Source organism: Ixodes scapularis, unplaced genomic scaffold (genome assembly GCF_016920785.2).
Source record: "Ixodes scapularis isolate PalLabHiFi unplaced genomic scaffold, ASM1692078v2 PGA_scaffold3__209_contigs__length_174095766, whole genome shotgun sequence".
In the NCBI taxonomy this organism is placed as follows: Eukaryota; Metazoa; Arthropoda; class Arachnida; order Ixodida; family Ixodidae; genus Ixodes; species Ixodes scapularis.
Window position 1 is genome coordinate 23,146,796 of NW_024609868.1, and position 24,394 is coordinate 23,171,189.

At 46.3% G+C, this 24,394-nt stretch overlaps 1 protein-coding gene across 2 annotated transcripts in view; it reads left to right on the forward strand.

Moving 5' to 3' along the window:
- The first annotated feature begins 244 nt into the window (after positions 1–244).
- LOC115320094 (EF-hand calcium-binding domain-containing protein 4B) overlaps positions 245–24,394 on the forward strand; it is a 28,429-nt gene continuing 4,279 nt past the window's right edge. The window contains exons 1-5 of one of the 2 annotated variants that reach the window (XM_042292342.1): positions 245–536; positions 16,926–17,191; positions 20,511–20,688; positions 21,683–21,835; positions 22,800–22,890. In XM_042292342.1, the coding sequence (XP_042148276.1) occupies positions 16,960–17,191; positions 20,511–20,688; positions 21,683–21,835; positions 22,800–22,890 (654 nt within the window). In that variant the 5' untranslated portion in view covers positions 245–536; positions 16,926–16,959. The remainder of the gene's footprint in view (positions 537–16,925; positions 17,192–20,510; positions 20,689–21,682; positions 21,836–22,799; positions 22,891–24,394) is intronic. The other variant, XM_042292343.1, reaches the window with a different exon arrangement.

The window sequence follows — 24,394 nt, forward strand, 5'->3', positions numbered from 1 at the left end:
AAAAATAATAATAAATAAAATAAAGCGAAGCTCTACTTACAGAAAAGATAGAGGCTGTGCCAGCGGCCCACTTCTGGTACACTATAATGCTCGGTGGCAGGTGCGCGAAAAATGTCGTAGAGATGAATACTCCCCTCTCTAATACTGAGAGTGAATCTCGTCATTCGCGCCATCTGTAGGACCAGCGGCAACGCTCGCGTCGAAGCCACAAACAGCCATCTGCTGCCGGGACTCGGAAGGGAGCGCACGGCTGCCCGCGCGTGGTGAACGTAACGTATACAAGCTGCAGTAGACGTGGCAGGGCAAAGCAGGCCGCCTGAATACGTCGTCGTCGTCTCCGCCGCCAGATGCCCCCTTGGCGGCAGCAGCAGTGCTCCGACGTTCCCGGAGTCGGACGCTGTTACAGAATCCAGTCGGTCGGCCGCTCGCGCCGTCTGCTGACGAGACTTCCCAACTGGTACAAGCAGGACCTCTTCTTCCTCCTCAGCGGCGTTCCCAGTGTCGGCATGCCCCCGCGCGGAGTTGCCTACTCCCTGGTAAGGCACCACATTACGTTCCTTTTTTTTCCAAGAGACCGCTATATCATATGTCTAATAGAATAAGATCGCGCGGTGTCACTGGCCATCGTGGAATTTCCGTTCATTGAAGCGCAGGCATCAACAAGGTCAGCACTGACTATGTAGCACTCAGGTATCGCTGTGGTGTATGCGTGAAAAGGCCTTAATATTGAGTCATTTATGATACAACAAAAGAAGGGCAATTCTGAAAGAAACGCATATGGTAACCACCAGAGGCAGGGTGTCAAAGAACAACGGACAAGTTGACACAACAGCTGCACCTGCAGAGGACGTGGTGCCCGGACCCTGCGTGTGCGTTTCTTCGTTGTTGCGGGAGAGAAATATACGTCTTGCACAAGCTACAAAGAGATTAAGAAAAAAAAATAAAAATAAAAAAGCGGTTTTGCTGATGCGAAAAGAAATCTATTTTAAAGGGATACTTCAACGAAATTTGAAATATTCCCGTCGTGTTCAAAAATAGGTTGAATATGATTCACAATATCCGTAAATGACAATCGCACTTTGTATTTTGAGCCTGGTGGCGGTATTTTTTCGTTATAAACGGCCCACTCTGGCAAGCGCTCGGAGAAGGCCCAGCTGAGACCACGTGACATCCAACGCAATCGTGACGTAGTTCGTCTCAGGACGAGCAAAGCTACGGCGAGGCTGACGTGGAGAGGATGGCCTAGTCGTTCCAGCCACCAAAGCGCTGCTTTTGTACGAATTTCGAGTGACGGGTTAATCTTCTATAATCTTGTAGGGGGACAATAGCGACTTCTGCGACACACAAAAGGCATTCCCGGGAAGAGGGGAGTTCCTCCTGCCCCTCTTCTCTCGTCGTGGCCGGAGGCGAGACAACCTCCGTCACTAGCTGCCAAGGTTCCTAGACCGGCATTACAAGCGAAGCGTTAGCGACATCCACCAGGTGCTCTTTGCTAATCGTTTAATTCGTTTTAAAATTCCTTTTCGTGACTTTTTTAACAAGATATTGGTATGTTCGATTTGATGCTGCTCCTTTGAACATATATAGACCAAAAAATGAGCGCCGAAATTTCGTTGTAGTATCCCTTTAACCTGCAGAAATAATTCGAGGAAACCCAATATGGATAGTGAACATTTTAAACGATATGATGAGCAAGCGACAGAGCTTCAGGCCGCTTCGTGGGATCACGAGTGTGCGTTGTCTGTATGCGGCCGCGCCGATCGAAAGGTCAGAGCTGTCAAGCCGGAAAACTAAACGTTGTCATAAGGTGTCGTTATGTTTACGAATTTTTTGTGAGCGCAAGAACCGAGTATGCTACTGAAAATTCAGGGTTCGAATGATATGACTCTGGAGCCATGTAATTCCCTGGCCGGTCACTCTCTAGAAATTCTTACAGGCACTTCGCGACGCAACATGGCCCGTATAGGGGAAAGCAGACCATTGACCCGTAGGTCTGACCTTGGATAGATGCCACGAATTACGGATCCATCTGGATCCGTAAATGATTTTCTGCGTTTCTCAGAAACGATGCTTGAACAGAGCATACAACTGAAGTTGTGGTGGAAAGATGTGAGACCTTGGTTATCTTTTGGCTTTCGAGATCGGGAAGGTTCTGTGGTGAAGTTCGTGGAGTGTATATAAGAAGGGCGACCAAAGAAACTTGTCTTTAGCTGTGTTAGAGACGTGTCCTCGACTGTTCATTTTTCTTCTACTTTGAAACTTTCCTCTTTTCCTGCCTCAGTCTCGGGCTAAGAACAAAATGAAGTTACAGGTTGTTCTTGTTGGTGACCTTAATATAAATGTTTCCGCGGACAATGTATCACATTTGAGTTTTCAAGAGATATTTGAATCTTATGGTTGCACAAACACAATAGCTGTACCAACTAGAATCACCTCGACTTCTGAGACAACCCTTGACCTCTGCATTACAAATCTCCCTATTGAGAATTTGAGATCAGGTGTATGGACGTGCGGTATCAGTGATCATTTGCCAATAGACTGTCTAATGCATGTTAACCAGCTGCGCAGAATTAAAGAAAACAAGCTGGTTAGAGAGTATTCGGAACGAAATATTCAGCATTTCAAAGATCTTATTTCCTGCCTAGATTGGGATAATGTTTTGAGAGAAAATGATGCAAACACAACCTATGACTTTTTTTTTTTTTTTTATCCTGCTTTGTGTCCGCGTATAAGACCTCTTTTCCCACTAAAGACACGTAAACAGCATAGGAAACTTGAAAACCATGGATATCTAATGAATTATATGCAAGAATTAAAAACCGCAGCAAACTGTTTCAAACATTTCTGAAAACGAGAAGCGAAAGTGACCTTTGCATATTTAAGAAAGTCCGAAATAAACTAAACTCTCATAGTAAAAAAGCAAAATGCGAATATTATATGAACAATTTTTCACCGGTTATGGGAGATCCCCGCATGATATGGCAAACAGTAAAAGAGATAATTTCTTAGAATACCTCGGCAAGAAAAGTTAAATTTTACAATGAGGCGCTGACGGATGAACAGATGGCAAATCTGTTCAATGCGCATTTTCTGGCTGTTGGTGCTCCTTTAAATAACTGTGCAGAAATACCATGCGAGCAGTTCATTTCGACCAAACTGTCTTAATTCTCTCTCTCTATATCCGACAAACCAATGTGAAATAATGGAGTTAATTCTAGCATTAAAACATGATTGCGCCTCCGGGGCAGGTCGACATTAAACCAAAACCGTTAAAAGCCGTTTGCGACACAATCAGTATTTAACTCGTGCACGTTTGTAACCTCATTTTATCTACGGGTGTCTTTCCAGACAAAATGAAGCATGCACGTGTGACGGTTATACACAAAGGAGGCCCGGTTAGTGACTTAAATAACTATAGACCGATTTTTGTACTTTCAGTCTTTGCACAAATAGCCGAACATATTATAAACAAAAGAATTGTTTTTGACTTTCAATAACATTTTAGTAAAAACTATTTGGTTTTCAGAAAAATAAATCACCAAAAGTCGCACTTCTTGGAATTAAAGAAGAAATTCTCGAGAACATAGAAAAAAAAGTATACACGCTTGGTATATTCCTATATCTCAAGAAGGCTTTGGATTGCGTTCAGTATTTTTACAGAAACTTCCGCTTTGCGGAATACGCGGTATTTCCTTAGCAATGTTTAAAAGTTACCTCACTACAAGAACCCAACATACAGTGGTAAATAGAGTAAAGTCAAACGTTCAGTGCATAAAGTATGGGGTTCCTCAGGGGTCCATTCTTGGTCCTATATTATTTTTATTATATATTAACAACATTGTAAACATACATGGCAGTTCAAATATAGTCCTATATGCAGACGACACAAATATTTTCTTTTCTGGAATGGACATCAACGACCTCTTTGGAAAGGCAAAACAGCGGTTGCGGGGATTAGACTTATGGCTTAGATCTAATAACCTTTATTTAAACATAGAAAAAAACGAAGTACTTACTGTTTAAACCAAAAGGAATGATACCACCTTCCAATTTTCAATTAGAATTCCATCACTCTCATATTCAACCATCTTCAACCATTCGATTTTTGGGGGTTCTATTCCATGAAAGCCTATCATGGACGCCACATACTGATTCTTTGAGAACAAGTCTTTGTCAAGTCTTTGTCGAGCTGTTGGCGTCTTAAATAGACTAAGATATTATCTATCAACAAAAGTGAAACAGCAAATTTATTTCGCCCTTGTGCAATCCCGCATGGCCTTTTAGTGTGGTCAACTACATCCTAAACAAATCTAGACAATATTGTATCCATACAAAAGCGAGCATTGCGAGCAATTGCTAACATGCAACTTCTTAAAAGTGCCACATTAAATTTTAGGACATACGAAATACTAAACGTAAGAGATCTACACAAATACAAACTAGCACTTGAAATTAGGCGGAAATTTCAGCTCGATAACTTGGTATTCCATACTAAGTACCACGCGAAAGATAGCCCGTATAATTTAAGGCGACATTTATTAATAAAATCGCGTTCGCGAACGAATTCTGGAGACCAGAGGTTGAGTTTTTTTTATACCAGACCATTTCAACCAGCACCCGTATATTTCAGCTGCATTGGATTGCGTACGATCACTCTATCAATATAAAAATATTGTAAAAGAACATTCACTCGCAGGGGAATAAAACCGGATGTGTTTTAAGCAAAATGCTTAGGATGAAAACTGGCAAATATCCTTTCCCTTTATGATGTTTTGTGATGTATTTGTTTTGGTTTGTATAGATTTTCAGTTTGGAGTGAAATTGTATCACGTACTTCTCATTTGTTTCATGTTTGTTTCTTGTTTTTGCTACCGTCGCTGCCAAAAGGGCGGCAAGCCTCGTCAGGCATTTATGCCTTTAGCCATGTCCCCTGAGACATCTCTGTATTGTCATGTCATAAATAAAGGTATAAACAAACAAACATACAAATCGTGCGTCCGCAAAGCCAAATATTACGGCGCAAGAAGAAAAAAAAAAGTAATTAATTTTGGCAAAGAAATGGCGGAAAGCACGCTTGCTTTAAAGAAAAAGTACCGGCAGGTGTCATATAGCCTTTTAGAGACGAATCAATGGGTCAAGGGCGATGGTGGCAGACGCAACTCGGTGCGCAGTTTGAACACATCCGTCATCACGGCAAGAACGAAGCGTGCGCATCAAACGCGTTCACATTTCAAACCGAATTGAATAGATATTTGGCCTTTTTTTCTTGTTGGCGCGGGAAAGAGGAGGTCTGTAGATTTGTTTGTGAGTTTTCAGTTTCCTGTTACAGAACTTCGCTGATGTTTTTGCGCAAAGGCGTAATTTATTGAAGTGAATTGCTTCACGATGAGACATGAAACGCTGTTCGTATATAAGCGAGAAGTTCTCGATGTTAATTTTGATGTGTTAGGGAGTTGCGCTGCTGTATCAAGTCCACTCCGACAGAGTCGATAATTTCACAGGCGGGGGATAAATGTGCCAGGGAAGCATACAATGAGAAGAGGTTCGTGTCACCGATTGTGGAGATTGCGAGATTCAGGTCGGAAAACTAATGTACTTCGGGGAAACGTGGAGGGTGCCGATTTTTTCGTCGAGGACAATAATCGTGAGGTGGTCCGAGCGACAGTTGCAATGGGAAGGCGTGGCGTATTTTGGGCCGCAGTTCGGTACATCAGAGGTTCGAGTGTTGTATAACACGTACAGAAACTGCTCAAAAGGGAGTCTCTAGAAAAGATCTGCTTTCTTCTGCGCCATTCATACTATGGTAGAAAATATTGTAAGTTCGGTACGAGACACGTAATTTGCGTGCACCGCAGTTAGTTGTAAAGTTGTAGTTCGCTATTTTGTCGAATATATTGCGCTTCAGCACTTTCTCGGTGGTGTCGCTGGAGAACCCGGCGGCCACAACAGCCAACAGAAGAAATGAAGGGAGTCGTTCAATGCCCGCCAAACGCTCGAGTCCTGTGCCTCGTTCAACCAAAGAGGTGAAAGGTGCGCGCTCGTCGGGACGCTTCATTTCACTGCCTGAGCCCGCTCTATGCGCGTATAAAGGTATGGGCGAACACGTGATCAAGTTTGACGGCTCACTGGTCCAACCAGTATGTCGCTTCCATCGTCCTGCCGTGAGCTTAGCAGTTGTAAGAGCTTTACGTGGTTGGAGTTGCTTCCTTTCCCACATATAGGCTCTGTAACGTTCTGTTCCACAGGCAGCGCCACCGCCCTAGTGGGACGGCAGACATACGAGATGGTCTATGACTTCCTCGTGCGCCCTGCCATCTTTGTTTACTGGGCTGCGAAACGCGTACTGGACATGCGCAATAGTTATCTAAGGAACATCAGACGCCTGCAGCTCGGTGGCTTCTCATTTTTCGCCCGGGAGATAAGCGCTGGAAAGGTGATAATTTTCAACGGGCATGAATTCGATGGTCACTGATTTCACCCTCTGAAATTCAAAACCGCGACTCTATGCTATGACGATAACGCAATTCAATGCAAAAGTGCAAGCGAGCTGGACAAAAATGACGAAAATAATCCCGGGAGAAGGGTAAAAAAGAACAGACACAAATCTCCAAACACAACTAAGTGACCGCTGCGCGACCGAAAAAATACGCCTGGTCCTGGTATCATCAGACCAGGGACCTCCAATTCCAGTGGAGCGCTCTACCAACTGAGCTAACCAGGAGTTAGACGTCAATAGAGCAAACTGGTTTTATCAGCTGCCACCAGTCTTACACCGACAAGAGTGAATGGCTTGCATTTTAAGGTTAAGATTATAATGCAATTAAATGCAAAGGTACAAGCAAGCTGGACACCCAGCTGTGTTTGGAGATTTGTATTTGTCCTTTGTCCTCCTTGTCCCCCTTCTCCAGGGATTATTTTCGTCACTCTATGCTATAATTTACCAGTAGAGAGTTCTAAATCAGTGCTTTTGCTCATGTTTGCGGGCGAAAACACTGTAGTGTTTAAAAAATTCACCGGATAAAAATATCTTTTCTTACTTTAGAGCATCGGGATTTTGAGGCACAAAATTTACGTGTAAACTGCGCGACAATGTTAACACGAACCCTACAGTAGCGTTTTCTCCCTAAACCATGGCGTCGACAAACAAAAGATCAGCAACTAACTTGAAATTCTACCACGCCGGCAGTTAAAATACCTGTCGTTTATCCGTTACTGTTTCAGCTCCGAGAAGAAAAACAAAAACAGACAAAAAAATAAGCGATCTTATCTTTATGCTATGTCCCTCCCTGTAAACAAGCTGCAGTTTTTCAACGTCCCTCTAGCTCTGCGCGTGCCCTCGAAAAAGACCGCCCGAAAACAGATATCTATGTGTAATTTCAGGTAGAAACTATACGCGCCAGTATCACACTATTTTTTAGCCTTTCGGAGGCAACACCGCGAGGCGCTTTCCACATTCACACAGTCTCAGATACTACGCGGTCAGCTGACTGCGGAGAACAGCTGTTCGTTCTGCTTTCCCCCTGCGTGGAGTGTGCGCTCCGCATGCCTGTGCTTAGAGGTATGCGAGCGAAAACAGACGTAAGACGACCCTATGCCGAGTGCAAAAGGCAGCAGGTATCGCTGCCGGAGGTGTACAGGACTCGCGCAGCACTGCCGCAGACGTATACGGGACTCCTGCGCCGAATTCGGCCAATAGGACGTGGAACGAGCTCGCAGATGTTATTCCCCGAGTCTAACTCTTATATGGAGCAGCGGTCCCATAAGGCAGTTTGTATACCGCAAAACTGCGTAGCAGACGTGACGAGTTCCTTCCCAAGTTCATTCGACGGAGTTTGCACGCGTGTATACGCAGCTGCGGCGACGTCACGCTGCAGGGGTCGCGCACGTGTCCCGTGACGCAACGTTTCCAAATGCCTCTAAAGCACGACGAGGAGAAAAAAGAACGGCAGAAATAGAAAGCAAAGAGGTGGACCTGAGGTATTTAATCATGTCGGCTACTTTATGTGCACAAAGGAAGCAGAGAACAGAGAAGCCTAAACCCGCAAGTCAGACTGCTCGGACGTCATACTGAAAACACGGTGCAAAAACGGTTCCCTAAAACTCCTTATTAGAGAAGTTTTAGGGAACTGTTTTTACAAGTCAGATACGGTACGAAGGACCCTCCGGTTCGAACTGCGCATGCGCGAGTCTTCTGCTGTAGCGCATGCGCAGTGCGTACCGGAGTGCCCATCGGACCGCTTCCTGGCGCTAGTGGGACCCAAGGATACTCGAACGCAACACCACTGACCAAGAAGCGTCTTCGTCGCGGCGGAATTCAAAGGATGAAAGCGGAGTTTTTCTGTCAGTCTCTCCTTCCAAAGACGCCTTTTGCTCCTTCGCGAAATTTGATGATGGAGCTGTGGGGACAATGGCAACAGTACGATCCCCGGGAATGAGTCATCGAGCTTTGCGGTGACGATATTCAAATGCTGCTCACACAGTGGACGCGAAGACTGCGTACGCATTCGATCTGGGCTCGTGACAATCCATGCCTTGACATGCATTGGGGTAGTGGCCCGTGTCCAATCGCTGCAACGACGAGCCATCACAATGTCTAGAAAAAAAATTGGGTTGTGTGTGTGTTTATACAGCCTAGAACTTGGTCTGCCTCACAGGGGCGACGAGTCTCCCAGCTGTAGATGAGAAATTTAGCCAGTGCGGTACAACCGCTAGCCTGGGGTCTTTAACGTGCATCACGCAGTAGTGATACACGACCGCACGCCGGTACGATGCTCATCCAGATCGAAACGGGCAGGGGTGGGGCTCGAACGACAATGTCTGGAACTCAGCGCGCGTCATGTGCTTTGCCAACCCCAGCGCGTGGCTATGATCAACATTGGCGGCATATAATCGGCTCCAGATCACGTGGCCGCTTGTTCTGGCTGCGAGTTGAGGGGTAAACGCATAGAGATCATACATACTAACTCTAGAGGAAAAGGTCCGCCATTTTCCCATGCATTCTGGCTGCCGCAAGCGGCGGAGTAAGCAGGCAGACCCTCGGGGTCCCACATGGTTACCAACTGCCTTCGATTTCACAAATATATCATCAGAGCAGTTTCATGAACTTCAACAATCCACGAACTTACCGGTGGAAAGATATTCGCGTTCCTTTCGAAGCTTTCTTTTTGCATAGCACGCAGATGTACGGCCTCCCGTCAACGCTAAACTAAACCAGATAACCGGCTTCGGTTATCTGGTTTAGTTCCGGGCGCGGGTGGCCGCGCTTGGAAATACGAAACCGCGCAACTATTAGATTTTCGAGATTTCGACAGTAGGGAAGTTAATGCAGCGTAATGAGTATGCTGCTTTTTATAAACCTTAGAATAGCTCAGAATTTAGTTTGCAACGTTAAATTATCACTGTTTATATTGCTGACAGTTTTCAGTCTTCGCGATTTCCATTGAGACTGTCGTCCTTCAGCTGGCAACATTAGTTTCTTTCTCTCGTGTTCTGTCGTTCTCTTTCGCGATCTTTCACTCGGGACCCAGGATGTCGGCGCGCGTGATTTGCCACTCCTCCTCACCCACCTTTACCCCCCTGGGTGAACGGTGCTCGTTTTTCTTTAATTTTTTTCTGGAACTTCTATTGGGGCGGGGGGGGGGGGGGGGTTGAAAAACGAACGCGTGTTTCATAGGTCATTAACGTCAGGGATCCGTTTTAAGCGGTATCTGCGCAAAGTACAAAAGTTGTTGCATTGCCCCTTTAACATCGCAAAGTTCTTTTGGCTTTTTTTTTTGCAGAAGAAATGTTTGTGTAGGCTTCTACCATTAAGTTATGTACAGCTGAGTTCCACCCGTTCTGGCGTATCTAGTGGAAGCTGGATCTAAAGGCTGGTTCACACAACACCGCTTTCTTACGTTTTCTTACGTTACGTATAAGTCGTCGAAACATTCGTGTCTCGAATGTCGCGTGCCAGGCTATCTCCTTGAATCGGTAGCCATGTTTAATACGAAGCATAGATGTCCAGGTGATTTGTACCGTAAGGAGACGTAAGCTTTCGTAACGTGAAAACAATATTCGCTTAAATTTTTTTTTTCCCTTTACACGAGTTTACTGGCACTAGTGGGGCTCAATGATACTCGCACGCAACGTCACTGACCAAGAAACTCTGTTGTTCCGGTGTAATTTCAAGGACAAAAGCGAGCGTTTTCTTTCAATCTCTCCTTCGCAAAACTTGATGACGTAACTGGGGCGTCGCAGTATCTCCCAGTGACGATATTTCAATGCTGCTCATAGACTTTACCCGAGCATTGCGTGAACACTCGATTTGGGCTCGTGATAATCGATAGCTCGAAAAGCATTCGAGTAGTGGCCCGTGTCCAATAGTTGCAATGACCACAATAGCCGAGCCATAACAATGTCTGGAACTCAGCGCGTGTCCTGTACTTTTCTAATCACAGCGCGTGGCTATGATCAACATTGGCGGCATATAATCCGCTCCAGATCACGTGGTCGTTTGTTCTGGCTGCAAGTGGTGAGGGTGAACGTTGCTCAGTGACGTTGCTTGTTTCTCTTTCATTTTCTTTTTCTGCGACTTTTATTGCGTGTGGTGAAAAACGAACGCGTGTTTCATGCGTCATTTGCGTCACTGATTCGTTTTAAGCAGTATTTGCGCAAGGTACAAAAAACGTTGCTTCGTCCCTTTAGTGCACATAAAACAGGGCACACTAGAGCCACTAAATGAGCTACGCTTAGAGTATCGGCACTCTGTTCCCCGATTTCGTTATGGGCGCCGCCATCTTGGTACTTGTGCAAGGGCAGACGCAACTGGCTATCGTCATGATTCAAAAGTGCGATTTTAAGTTTAAACATTTGTGGAGGACTGAAAAGCGTTTCCAGGGATTTCAGATAAAGCTCCAAATAACTGGCAACCATAGTTTTAAGTCCCAAGATCGGTAACTGTCGTTACTCTGAAGCATAGCTTATTTAGTGGTTCTAGTCACAGTGCGTTCTAATAGAAGACAGCGCGCCGTACCTTTGGTTCTACTGGCGGCGTTGCGACGAAAGCGCTAGAGGATGTCGTTTCGATAATGCGGATTAAAACGCATCGCAACAACCTTGAGTATTTTAGTGAAAAACCCGAGACTGTGGTAATGACAGAGGACGACAAGAAAGAGAAGGAGAACGTTGAGGCGTTCTCCTTCTCTTGTCGTCCTCTGTCATTACCGCAGTCTCGGGTTTTTCACTAAAATGTTTAATATACACCAGCTTACTTGCGCCCTTACATTCTGCTCATTAAAACCTTGAGTAGTGGCATTTTGCAATTATTACTCTAAAGAAATGGTGAACCAAAATTTGGATTTCAAAAAAAAAAAAAAAGAACAATGCCGGAGATGTAGGCTGGACGCTACAATCCCTACAACACTACTCGTGAGTCGTAAGGCGACATCGCGAATGGACGGCCGTATTTTTGGCAAAGGAGGTCAAGAATGAACGAGGCCGACGAGGCGCGTGACCGTGAAGATACCTCGTTTCCTCCTCTCTCCACTATGCCCCCTCAAGGCGGCGAGGCAGAGAAAACGCGAGGCCGTTCCCTCTCCTGCTCGGAGCAACATGACGTAAACGTATCTGTCAAATGCGCCTCCTTTTCTTGAAAAATACGGTCATCCGTTCGAAATATCGCTATATGAGTGATGTTTTGGTGTTTGTAGCAGCCCGTTGCACGCTTTTGCCGCGTGTTTTTGTGGAATCCAGATTTCGGTTCAGCATCCTTTTAACAGATTTGGTAGCGATCGCTGACATACAAAATAAAACTATGTGCACGTGCGTCTCTCTGTTTTTCCTTCCATTGTCAGTTTTCGGGAAAACAGAGGGCTGACATTTTTGAAAAAGGTCGTTTTTGATCTCATATTGTTTAAAATGTGCTATTTCCCACATATACCAAGTCCTATATTACAAAACCACCTATTCATCTCAGTGCAATAAAAAAAAAACATGGACTCTTTTTTTCTCGCGGACTACATTGTGTGGACCAATGAAAGCAGTACAATACGTGCAGATTCCGATTGGTTTTATTATAACTCGTTTCGAAGAGACTCTGATAGGTACACATTCGGATAAACTCCTATTTTTCTCCGCCAGCGAAGCCATCGCTTGCAATTAGCCGACAAGCGCCCTTCGTCGACCACTTCACTCGGAAGAAACTTCTTCCCAAAAAGGGCGTGTCAAGATCTTGGAACACGATTTTAACGAGGAGATAAGCTACGCGCGGTTCTGTTTTTTGGTTTGTTGGGATGCTTAGAGCGTCTATAGATTGAGTTGTCACCCCAAAAGGACGACCTCAGAATCGACCTCAGTGTCCCTTTAACATATCGGGTAGGGTGAGCGTAAAAAAACTCAAACTTAACTTTGTTAACTTCTTCTTTTTATATCTCAGCTGCAGTGCGGTATTCGGACCACCGCCGTTCACATGTGGTAAATTTGGCTGCTCGAATTAAACGCTTTTTATTCGAGAGACGTTTGAGGGCTCTGTTAAACCACGGAGACTGGGAATCTTCGAGTACATTTGACAATTCTTCAGCATTTGCCAATTCTTCAACATTTGCCGATTCTCTTCCACTGAACGGTCTGAGAATCCTTCTAGAAATGTATCAATAAACGTTGCAAGATCATTGTTAATTTTGACGAAGTCAGCTTTTGCATAATCTAGAATTTGATTGACGTGACTTGATGATTTCGGCACTGCAGCTTTAACATAAAAATGTAATGTTCTAGGGCTTATCAGTAAGCCCTAGAAGATATGATATGGGGGAACTAGGTCAGGGTGATTTGACAGTACAAGATCCAATATGTTCGCGGATAACGGGGTTATTCTGGTTGGTTGAGTAACAAACTGATTGAGATTAGAATCTAAACAAAGGTTCACAAAGTCATTGCACTCCGATGATGATGCAGTTGTGGATAGATTACACTCTGCCCATACGATAGAAGGAAAATTGAAGTCACCCAAGAAAAAGATCGGTGAACTGGGAAAACGCATGACTAAGTTGTTTGGAGCGTCATGTAAAGCTTTAACAAAGAGAGATGAGCATGACGGAGGTCTATAGCATACTCCCATAATCCACCTGTTGTGGTGAGAACCTATACAGACTCAAAGTAGTCCTAAACAACCTGTCGCGTTAATGCAAAAAGATTCAACATGAGCGCTCACTGCAATTAAAAGTGGCAATAACCTGTCGTGCTGTGGCAATGGTGAAGTGAAGCGAACGAAATAAGAGGAAACAAAAACTGGAGGTCGGTTATGGCGGCACCCAAGCACAGCTGGCTGAGAGCGTCTATACGGGAGGTATTCACTGGCGGACATAGCTGTGTGCGCGACTGCTGAGCGCGTTCTAGTGACGGCGAGCTTTCGCAGTTCTTTTACAACGTGAATTCCGCACCATCAAGATTGCCGGTCTTAGCAGGTAATGTAATCTCGTTCAGAGCATGCGCTCTAAACATCGCCCTTACCCCCCATTCACACTGGAAGCGGATCCGCGTTCGCGAAGCGGTTGCGAAAGCGGTTGTATAAAGATCCAGTGCAATTGCACGCGCATTTGATGTCATCGTGTGCGCGTGCAATTGTACTGAATCCTTATACAACCGCGTTCGCAACCGCTTTGCGAACGCGGATCCGCTTCCAGTGTGAATGAGCCCTTAAATTTGGCGCCCAGTCAATATGGCGTCCGGGGAGGGGTGTGCAAGACGGTGGGACGAGGCGGGACGAAAAGACCGGGACTTCGCCGCCTGCTGCGATTGGTCAGAGGCGTGGCGCTGACCAATCGCCGCCGGCAGCGATGCCACGGTCCGTGCCGCCGTCTTGCATAGCCCTCCCCCCAGGTAACGTCAGGTCATGTGACGTCGATTTCCCCTGCTAAATTTAGCGGGGAAACTGAGTCGACGTGTAGGTCAAGGTGTATTAGGTGACCTGGCGTCAGGTGACGTCACGTGACGCCACTTTCCACGTTAAATTTAGCGGAAACTGCACGGACGGACGGACGGACGGACAAAATTTTGGGATTGGGGGTTAGCGTTGAAAAGCATTGCATGCTTTAAAAGCCCAGGATCGCGGCGCATTTCCCGAGCCTCATTAGTTTCGTCAGTGGCGGAAGACACACAAAAAAGACGAGCGCCGTGGCAATGAACAATTGGAGCTGCTCGATGATCGCCACATCGGACCGCTGCGAACGGACTAATAAAGGGTCTGTTATACACCGACGTAGCGTTTACAAACAAGCCCGAGTTTGCCCACACCGGGTGTGGGCATTCCGCGTGCGCAGAAACCAGATTTGCGTGAGGCGAAGCTTCTGCGCATGCGCAGCGCCGACGGCAGCGCCACCTCAGTGGCGTGACGTCAGAGAGTTGAGTTGGTCTATACTTCGACGTTGAGCGCAGAGAATGTAGCGTAGCGCGGAACAGGGGCCCTTGATTGGCCGGCCAGCAGGAACTCGGTATCCGCGACCAATCAGTATCGGTGTTCGCTGCGCTACGCCACGTTTGCTACGCTCCACGTCGGAGTCTAACCGAGCCTTTAAAGTGAAACGAGTCTCGCAGTTAGTTGTATAATGGATATTTAGTACTTTCCATGGCGACGGTATAATTACGATTTGAAACGACAGAATCGCGGCAATTTAAGTGGGTCGGACGTCGAGCGGCGCAAAACCAACCTACGAACAGCAGGTGGCAGGAGATAAATGCCATACATTGTTTCCGTCCACTCGCAGTGACACAGATGTGGGATCGCACATCTCTGGGATGTATTTTCCGGTGCAGCGTTCCGTCGTAAAACAGGTCGTATAAATCATTAAACGAACGGAACCATAGCGTACAGTAAAGGGGTACTAGATAAAGCCTTTATTTCAGTGTTTTGAGCCCGTTAACGAAACAGGTAACGCGTTAAGACGGGTTCACACACTTGCGTTCGCTTATACGACTCCGTTATCGTGTTCTCTTACGGCGAGATGACACACTGACACGCTGTCGCCGTGTATGAGGTTTGCCTAGAACTGCGTTTCACTAGAGACAAGGTTTTGCTATAGGGTGCCCTAGGTTTTGCGGTACTCGCGAGATCGAATGTGCGTACTACCATAGCCTCATATACACTGACAAAGCCTGGCAGATCGCCACGAGAAGCGGCCTCCGAAATGGAAAAGGTGGGGCGGCAGACAACGGATGAAAGGAAAGCCACGTGTCTGGCGCCCCGCTGCGGCGAGATGCCGAAACACACTTTTCCCGGGCGAACAAGTGTGTTTCGGGTCCTCGCCGCTGTAACAGCTGTGCGCTGACGTCCAGGTTCCCTGAGAAATGGCTCTTTGATGCTCTGTGCAAACAGATCCTCGCTCTCCAAATCTGCGACCGGGCACTCTATGGCTCCGTCGTCGAACTGCCAGGCTTTGTGAGTAAAGAAGAGGCTATGGTATTGGTATGGTATGGTATGGTTCGGGGACGTCAGGGCCCGCTTGCTAGAAACAGCGTCTCAGCCGAGACTGGGTGAAGGAAAGCATTGCCGCGCCTCAACTGTCAGTGCAGATGCGACCCTCGAAACAGACAACTTTCCAGACACTTTTTTTTTTTTTTTTGCTAAATTACTTGCGATTTGTCGTGGCTCAAAGTGCAACGCTCTGATTTCTGATACCTTGTATGAGAATAGTCCTGACAGTGATGGGCAGGTGAAACAGCAAATTAGCGTACCTGAAAAACGAACCTTCTTTGTAACAACGAAGACAACAAACGTCTAAATTTAGAAGCTTTACGAGTCTAAATTTACCGCGAGAAAGTTTATACGGCAGAAAGATACAGTCTACCTTAAAATGGTGCCTGTCACCTGACGACTGTTAAATTGGCGTCGTGCATCTAATACCAGCGAATAATTAACCGAGGAAAGACCATCGGGGCATCATTAACGTGCTTTCGATTTATCTCAGTTCACAAAGCATAATTGGCATTGACTGAATGGGAGTGCGAACAGTGAACTACGCCGTTAATTAAGAAAACTGGTTGTCTTGGCTTACACTTGCACTGTGAAGTTTAGGAATGACGCAGTGCTATTCAACTCGGGCCACTACTCGCACGCTCCTAGCATTCAGCGTTCCTTAGGTAACGTGACAGCAACAGGGGCGACGTTCGCACAGCTGCGACCTGGCAAGACGCGGCTTGCTCAGAGTCCCTCGGCCATGACGAGCGGCATATATATATCGTCGTGGGCGGCAGCCCGTGGCCACCGGGAAGAAACAATAGGTCCCCATTCGACAGAATGACACCAGGCGAGCAAGTTACCGAAGCAGTGTCACTAATTGGCGGGTTAGGACTGCTGGTACACCCGAGTCGTCGCCGCCGCGCACTCGTTCAGACGTGCAAATCCCTTGGGGAGAAACGATCGGCTCCCACCGGAAATTGGAGGCCCGTGATGAGTGACCAGTACGCTCGTTGATTGCCCTACCCTCTCATCTGGATACTACTTCCGAATCTGTTAGATTTGTGCCGGCACGCTGTTGCGGTCCCATCGAGACGCACTCGTCCCCTGGCCCTTCCTGGCAAACATTAGCCCACATGGACACGCCTGATGTCCAGGAGTATATCCATGCCGGCGGGTAAGTGTCAAGTTTAAGAAACGCGGGACATGATTTATTGTGTTCATGCTTCCTGCCTCGACATTCGTTTTTCTCTGTTCTTATCCGCCAAAGCCGCGATTTCATTGACCGCGGAGTGAATTTAGCATCGGGATTGGTATACACGTCACGGGTCATAGGACCTGTGGTACATCCGGCGAATCCGAGACATGAATTCCGACTAGCATCCGGACTTTATCCGGGCCTTCGAAATAGGCAGGTTCTCGGCAGCAGCGACGGGGCGTGTCGCCTTATCCAAAAATGGGCACACGCCTGAACTTCGGACATGTTTGGTTCCAGGAACTGTGACGACGACGAGCTCTTCGGTGCCGCCATGCAGAGCGACGCTAAGCCTCAAGGTCAGGTCCGTGAACTGTTGGTGAACAAGGCGCTCGAACTGTTCACGCTATGTGACAAGGAAGACAAGGGCTTCATCAACAAGCGCGACATGCAGAAGCTCCAGGGAGAACTGCCCTTGGAACCCGAGCAGCTGGAAATGGTCTTCGACTCCCTGGACGTAGACCACAACGGATACCTGACGCTGGAAGAGTTCACCGACGGTTTCGGTATGTTTCAGCCCCATCGGATAAAATGAAAAAAGCTGTTCACGTCAAAAATTTAGTACTGAGAAAGTTTGGTATAAAATGCACTTGCATGCACGCATACAAGTATGAATCTAGCGTTTCATCCGATGCTTACATTGAGCATGCGCTTATGCAGCGTTTCATCCGATGCTTACATTGAGCATGCGCTTATATAGCACTTGATTTTTTTACAAGAAGCTGTTATGTTAGCACATTCTGGAACGTGACGACAATTCCTTTTTAACCTGAACTAGTTAGCCTTATATTAATCATAATAGGGGCACAAACTTATATCTAAGCCACTTGAACAGGCGGCAACGCTTTTCGGCCTCACAGCTCCGACGATTGAGTTAATTAACGTGGAACGTTCTCTGGCTAGGTGTTTGGCATTTAGTGAAGCCCAGAAGTGAAGCTTGGATAAAAGCGTGGCCGTGAGGTTCAACACTGATGGGTTTTGTGTGGGGAGGAAGAGGCCATCGGCAGTAAAAAAGCGTTTGCGCCAGGCGGGAATGGAACCCAGACCATTTAGACCAAATCGAGTGTTTTTCCAGCCTGTCACGCCAGGCGGAAATCGAACCCAGACCATTTAGACCAAATAAAGTGTTTTTTTCCAACCATGTCACGACATATACCTTTGTGTCTAAACAAATGTTTTATTTACAATGCATATAAAGTGCGAATGCACGTCACGCGTTAAGCCAGTCGCTAAACTAATCGATGATGAGCACCGAGAGCATAGACGCCACACGTGTCACGCGCGTACTAGGAGGGGGCACGTTGCAATATTGGTGAAGCCTAGTCATAAAAAAGTTTAACGATGTTGTGGCCAACGTGACCGTAGATCTCTCTGACATGTCACGTGTGAGATGGATGGTTGATTGTAGAAGGATTCCTTGCAGGCTTGCGCGCGCTCAGTGCGGTAGGTTTTATGAGATCGAAGGCTAGACTGTGGTGTATTCTAGTACCCCATAGCTAGAGGAAGGCTAGCTACGGTCACGTGATGTGGTCACGTTGGCCTGGTAAGTGAGGAGAGTAAGGAGGAGATTGAGAAAGAGGCGAGGCGTCAAGGGAGCATGGCTTGTGGAGGCTACGCGGCTGGCGTCATGCCCTCTCCTACCCTTCTATCCTCTTTGCGCACTGCGCGCAACACATATTGCCCTGCCACTTGCTATGCTTTTTTTAAAGTAAAATATATATTTAATTGAGCTATATTTTTCGTCGCTAGCGTAGCTGTCCTGAGATAACTGCTTTTATGGGAAACGAACTTTGGCAATTAAACTTTCAATTAATATAATTCGTGCACTTCTGTCCGAACTGTCTAGTCTTGGTTTCCGTCTGCGGCAAAGACAGAAACTACTTGAACGTGTCTTACAAATAATTGAGTCTGTTCTAATGAGACTGCCTCTTCATTATAATTGAGATATTTTACGAAGATATGTTTCTCTAGCGCATAATCGTGTCGTTATTAAGAAAAAAGTAGTTATTGCAGAAGTTTGATAATGAAAGCGTCTAGTTTAGTCGTCTAGGTTTGATAATGAAGGAGCCTTCGTTTGCAGCGGTATATCATTTCTTCTTCTTCTTTCTTCTCATTATATATTATTTAATGTGAAAGCTGAATTAAACGATAAATTCGCAAAAAAATTGTTTAATGCTAAGGACATTAACAGACAGCTAGTACCAACTATGAATAATGATACAGAAATGTTCCAACCTCTAAAGAAAGAAAAAAGCAATTACAACACAAATCAAACATGTTGTTAAAAAAACAACGAACATTTATTAAAAAAATGCAAGGCAAAGTTGACCTATCTTTGAGTCTTTTTTTTTCTTTGCTTTGAATATTAAAAAAAAGAAGCGAGATGAACATAAGGACAAATAGAAAAATATATATATATGGTTCCCCAACACACAAATGTCGTTTTCTTGGAACACACACAAAAAAAGCAAAATTCGACGCAACGTTTTTTTTTTTTGTTTTTTTTTTTTTGTACTTTTGTGCCATACTTCGATCCTTCCCGTCAGTTTCTGGTTCGGTCGCATTGTGGCAGTTTCACTATAAATTTAACAAAACTTTTCATACTGTTTTCTCGTGCGTAGAGGTAAAAAAAAAAATGAAAATGAAAATTAGGGAGGGATTTGAGATTCTTGGTAGCTTTTCCGCGGATTATCAAATAGGTGCATTAACGTTGATAAATAATTTGCCGCCTTGGATAGTTCACACATTTGGGTTTGACTGTGACCGAGTGCGTTTATATCGCCGCTGACCGCTTACTACGCGAGAACGCACTAGGATACTGGCGCCATCTATCAAGTAGCCCTGAAACTTAGAACTGCGAATAAGTAGACGGAAATGTTTTCGCACTATTGGAGAAATCAATTCTACGCACTATCTATAAGGGATTGTCGCCTAAAACATTGTCAAGGGTGTTTCAAAGCCACAATAAAAGAATAATGTGTAAAAAACAAGTGGAAATGCACGCAGATCAGGAGTTTTCCAAAGCTGTCCGACAGATGGCGCCAGTGTGATCTGTCGTCGAACCACGGTGCGTCGAGCACTTGATGACAAACGCAGGTGAGTGAAGGTCCGTTCACACTCTTGCAACCGAGTACGACCGAGAGAGACCAGACCGGTTTTTAAGTCTCTTGCGACCTCTTAGGACCGGATGCGCTACAGCGGAGCTGGTCCTAAGAAGTCGCAAGAGGATTAAAAACCGGTCTGGTCTCTCTCGGTCGTACTCGGTCGCAAGAGTGTGAACGGGTCTTCATCCAGACTGGTTAGACTATCCGTCGTACGGCTATTGTTACGCATAGCGTAAGAAATGCCGCGTGTGGCCTATTATGTTAATGATATTCCTGCTTCGTGATTCGGCACTCCCGTCGACTGATGCCGCCATCCGATTGGTTGCGCATCGATAATGAGATGCTCGGGACTGGTCACACCCTGCGCATCTTACGCCGTCACGTGACTATAGACGCTTTACACACGCGCCAAATAACAGCCGCCATTGCTGACCTTCTCTTGTCTCCCAGATGCCGAGCCACTAAAGCGGGCATTGACAAGCCTCCAGAAAGGCTAATGCTGTGGAGAAGGGCACAGTAGAACCTAAAATGCCAATAACCTGCCCCGCTGTGGTAACGATGAAGCGAAGTAAATGTAATAAGAGGAAACAAGAACTGAAGGGCGGTTATGGCGGCGCCTATGCACAGCTGCTGCAAAGCGTCTATATAGTCAGCTCAGCTAAACAATTGCACAGCACTAAGAGGTGTGCACTTGTGTGCGTATACTTTCCGCCGCGCGAAGGCATGTTCCTCGGGTTCGACTCAAAGCCTCGGCGCCTGAGCTGCCAGGTCGACACGCTGGCGCCAGGGACTGAGCTGGTGCCACCGGCGCAGGAGACACTAGCAGAGGAGACGGCGGACGACGACGACCGCTTCGAGGAGTTTCTGGACAACCTCGGAGCACAGAACCTCTTCCAGGAGTGAGTCATATCGGGAACTTACGATCGTTGCCGAACATATGGCTCATGCCCCCCCAATTTATACCGCGGAATAACTTTTACCAATGTAAATGTTTCCGGCATCGTGTGAGGGCTCACGCAGGTCGTGAACAACTTAGATCTCACTCTGTTTTACGAGGCAGTCTCTGACATCATGAAATCACTCCATGGATACAGACGATACAGCATTATTTACCAGGTAAGGATGGACGTGGGAATAAAAAGCTACACCTTCGCTTCCTTTATCATATATATATATATATATGACACTAAGCCTCCTTACTTCGACGCGCTTATTGATCACGTCAAGCTGAACGCGGGCCCAGCGCTTGTGTCCATTTATGTCAGCGCTCTATCCCCCTGTGATGACGTCCAAATTCTAGTGCGCGGGCTTTGATTATTCTCGGTGGTGCTGAATTTCATGACCCGCGCTCTATTTGTTTCATCTCTTACAAAATAAATTAGGTATATATATATAGGTATTAGGTAAGACTTTGAGCGCGTGAGAAGCGTAGTAGTGCACAAAAAGGCTGGGGCTAGATAAGAGACGGAAAAATCGCGCGAGCGCCTTATCGCAACCGCTAGCTTTGTACCTGCTCCACGAGTGGTAACTTTAGTGCACTACTATGCTTCTCACGCGCTCAAAGTCTTTCTGAAAATTACTAATTTAGTGCTTTTCGATACCGCCGAGCAATTTTCTAATTGGAACCATGTCTATTTTCATTAATTAAAAAGTTAATTAATAAATTTTAGTGAATTAGTCGACTGATTGTTACGATTAGCCCCCTATATTATGTCCCCCTGGCCGTATAACTCACCTCCACAAGCGGCATAAGTGTAACTTTCACGACTTTTTTGAAACAAATATGTTAAGCTTTAAAAAAAACACCCTATATATATATATATATATATATATATTGATACCTGTTTTCGCGCGGGCCTTCCTTACCCGCCGATTCGGGTTTGCATGTGTCAGCAGCGAGGACTACGTGCGCGACACCTGGAGCCGCCTTCAGGAAAGCCAGGACTCCGCGATGCTGGCCCACTTCGAGCAGTTCCTCACCAAGGTGATGGGAAACATCCGGACCAGCGAGACGCAGTGCTACGACCTCGAGAGCGCTCTCCTCACGTGAGCAAAGACTGGTGGAACGGTCGCTGTTCGACTATCGCATTAAAACATGGCGGCTTCCAGAGGCCGTACTTGCCAACGTGTATACCTGTCTTCGCACTATTCTTGGGCACCCACACACAAAAAAGGCAAAAACAAATGTGTATATCAAGGAAGAAAGTGCAATAAAAACATACGCGAGAAGAGAAGAAAAAAAAAAAGCCGTGACCCGATTGTTTTCTGAGCAGCTAGCCGATGCCTGTCTCGGCAAGATTGCTCGATTAACCTCATTCGATCAATTAAACTGTAAACCGAAAAAAAAGAAAATAGGTTATGCCGGACCTCTGACCCGGCCGCTTGCGCATTGTTATAATAAACTTAAAAAAAAAAAAAAGAACACAGAACACGAGTTATGTTTTCTAACTTCATAACGCGAGTTATAATGGTGTAGCGGGTGCGAATACGTAATACACGCGGCCGGAACGTTTCTTGTAAGTACAGCATAGAATTATAAGTAGAAAAAAGAAAGGACGGCAGTTAAGAATGACAAAAATAAAAACGTCGATTACCGCGAACATCGTTTGTGCGTAGTGCACATTCCTTCCTTGTCGATCTCGAGCCGCGCTTTTATCGTCTAGCAGGAGTCGAGAAATTAGCAGGAAACGGATAGACGTCGCGTGATATCCGGCAACGCTTTTTCTACACTTGTAGTTGCTCCGTCACCAGGCATCGATAGTGATTGTGGGATTTGCGCGGCTTGTAGCAACTCTTCGCGCCATCGAACGTAGAGTACAGACCCGCACACCATGGGGCCGTATTCGAGCCCGACAGGATCTCCAGCTCCAGCAGCTTTCCAAGAGCCGTAAACGAAGCTGAAAGAGAAAAACAACAAACACAGAAGGTCCTGATTGCTGGGGAGTGATCTATTGTGGACCGCGGGTGACTTGAGAGAGGTTCAAGTCGGTCTGTTTGCATGGCCTACCAGCCGGCGGCAGAAGCAAGAGGAGCAAGTGGAGCGTCTCTACGAGGAGATGGAGCAGCAGCTACGGCAGGAAAAGGACAAGCTGCTTGCTGAAGTGAGTACCCTCTTGCCTCTGGCGGCAGCTGCTGCTGCTGCTGCTGCTGCTGCTGCTGCTGCTGCTGCTGCTGGCACAGAGCTGCTGCTCACAGATACGTGGGGCGAGAGCTCGCGTTGCCGATCCCAAGAATTCTAGGCTCGATCCCACACCGTGCTCGATCCCCACCCCCGTTCGTTTCGCTGAGATTGAGAGCTGAGACTAAAAGCTTCGCCTTCAGCGCGAGCTCGCTGGTTTCCGCAGTGCTTTGGTTGCGCGTGCCTGCGCGTTCACACTTGTGTTAGCAAGGGCAAAAAGCTCTTGCTAAAGGCGGAGCTTCTAGTCTCAGCTTAGGGAGTATTCACACGAGGGAGAAATCCCGGAGATTTCTCCCACGGCACGCGCATCCCGCGACAAAAATGTCAGGCTTTGCGGTGTGCAAAAGCCTCGCGTTTTCGTCTCGTGATGCGCGCGTGCCGTGGAGAAATCCCCAGGATTTCTCCCTCGTGTGAATATCCCAAGGGTGAACGGAGTATTGGGGAGGGGATCGAACAGTCACGCCTCTAGCGGTACGCTCCAGCTGTGGGGATAACAAACCGAATTTTCTTGTTTGTTTTTGGTCAGAAAAATCGAAGATGAAGATTCGAAGGCCGTTCTTCGTGCGACCAAAGCACTGGTCAAAGCGACGCGCTCGTGCCCAGATCGTGCTAGGCCAGGTTAAAGTTCTTTATTATGCTGCATTAGTTAACACCGAACTGTGGGGACAACAAGCTCGATAAAGCACCCCCTATAGTTCGATCTCCTGCCCAATTACAGCCGTACTGCACAGACTAAACATATCGCATTCGCAGCGTAAACCAGTGTCGCCATACATTAAAGGCAGGCCAATTTTACTCCGTCAAAACACGAACGTCTAATGTCTTTGTTTGTTCGACAGCAAGCTTCTGAAACCAAAAACGACAGCTCGAAAAGTATCGTAATAAATTCGCAAATTAAAGTCAGCTATGCGGAAAGTGGCGCTACACTCCCTCTGTATGCTTTAACGTATATGGAACTTGTATTACTATTTAGTATTTACGGAAGCAGCACATTCCACGCTGTAGAACGTGAGAGTGTCGACGCTGTGCGCATAGGGGGCCCAGATTCGATGTAGTGAAACATGCTCTGGTTGGAGCGCTTAAACCGGATCTCCCACATGCTAGTAGAAGTCAAGAGAAGGAATTATCTTAGCTAAAGATACTTTGGGTGCGTGACTTCTTGCCATATACACGCGCACAAGTGAGATCTAAGTTGTAATACTTACCCTGCTCCAACGAAACGTACTTCTGCAAGTGCTGACAAAGGCGCACGGTTTTGAGAAGTGCCTTCTTTACGCGACTTCTCATACAAAACGTTCCGCTGGTGAAGTGTAGAAACGAACAAAGCAAACACCTCAGATAAAAAAACAAAAGCTAAAATACAATTTTTAATTTTTAATAATAAAAAAAATAAAAAAAACTGGCGCGGCCCAGGAAAACAACAACGA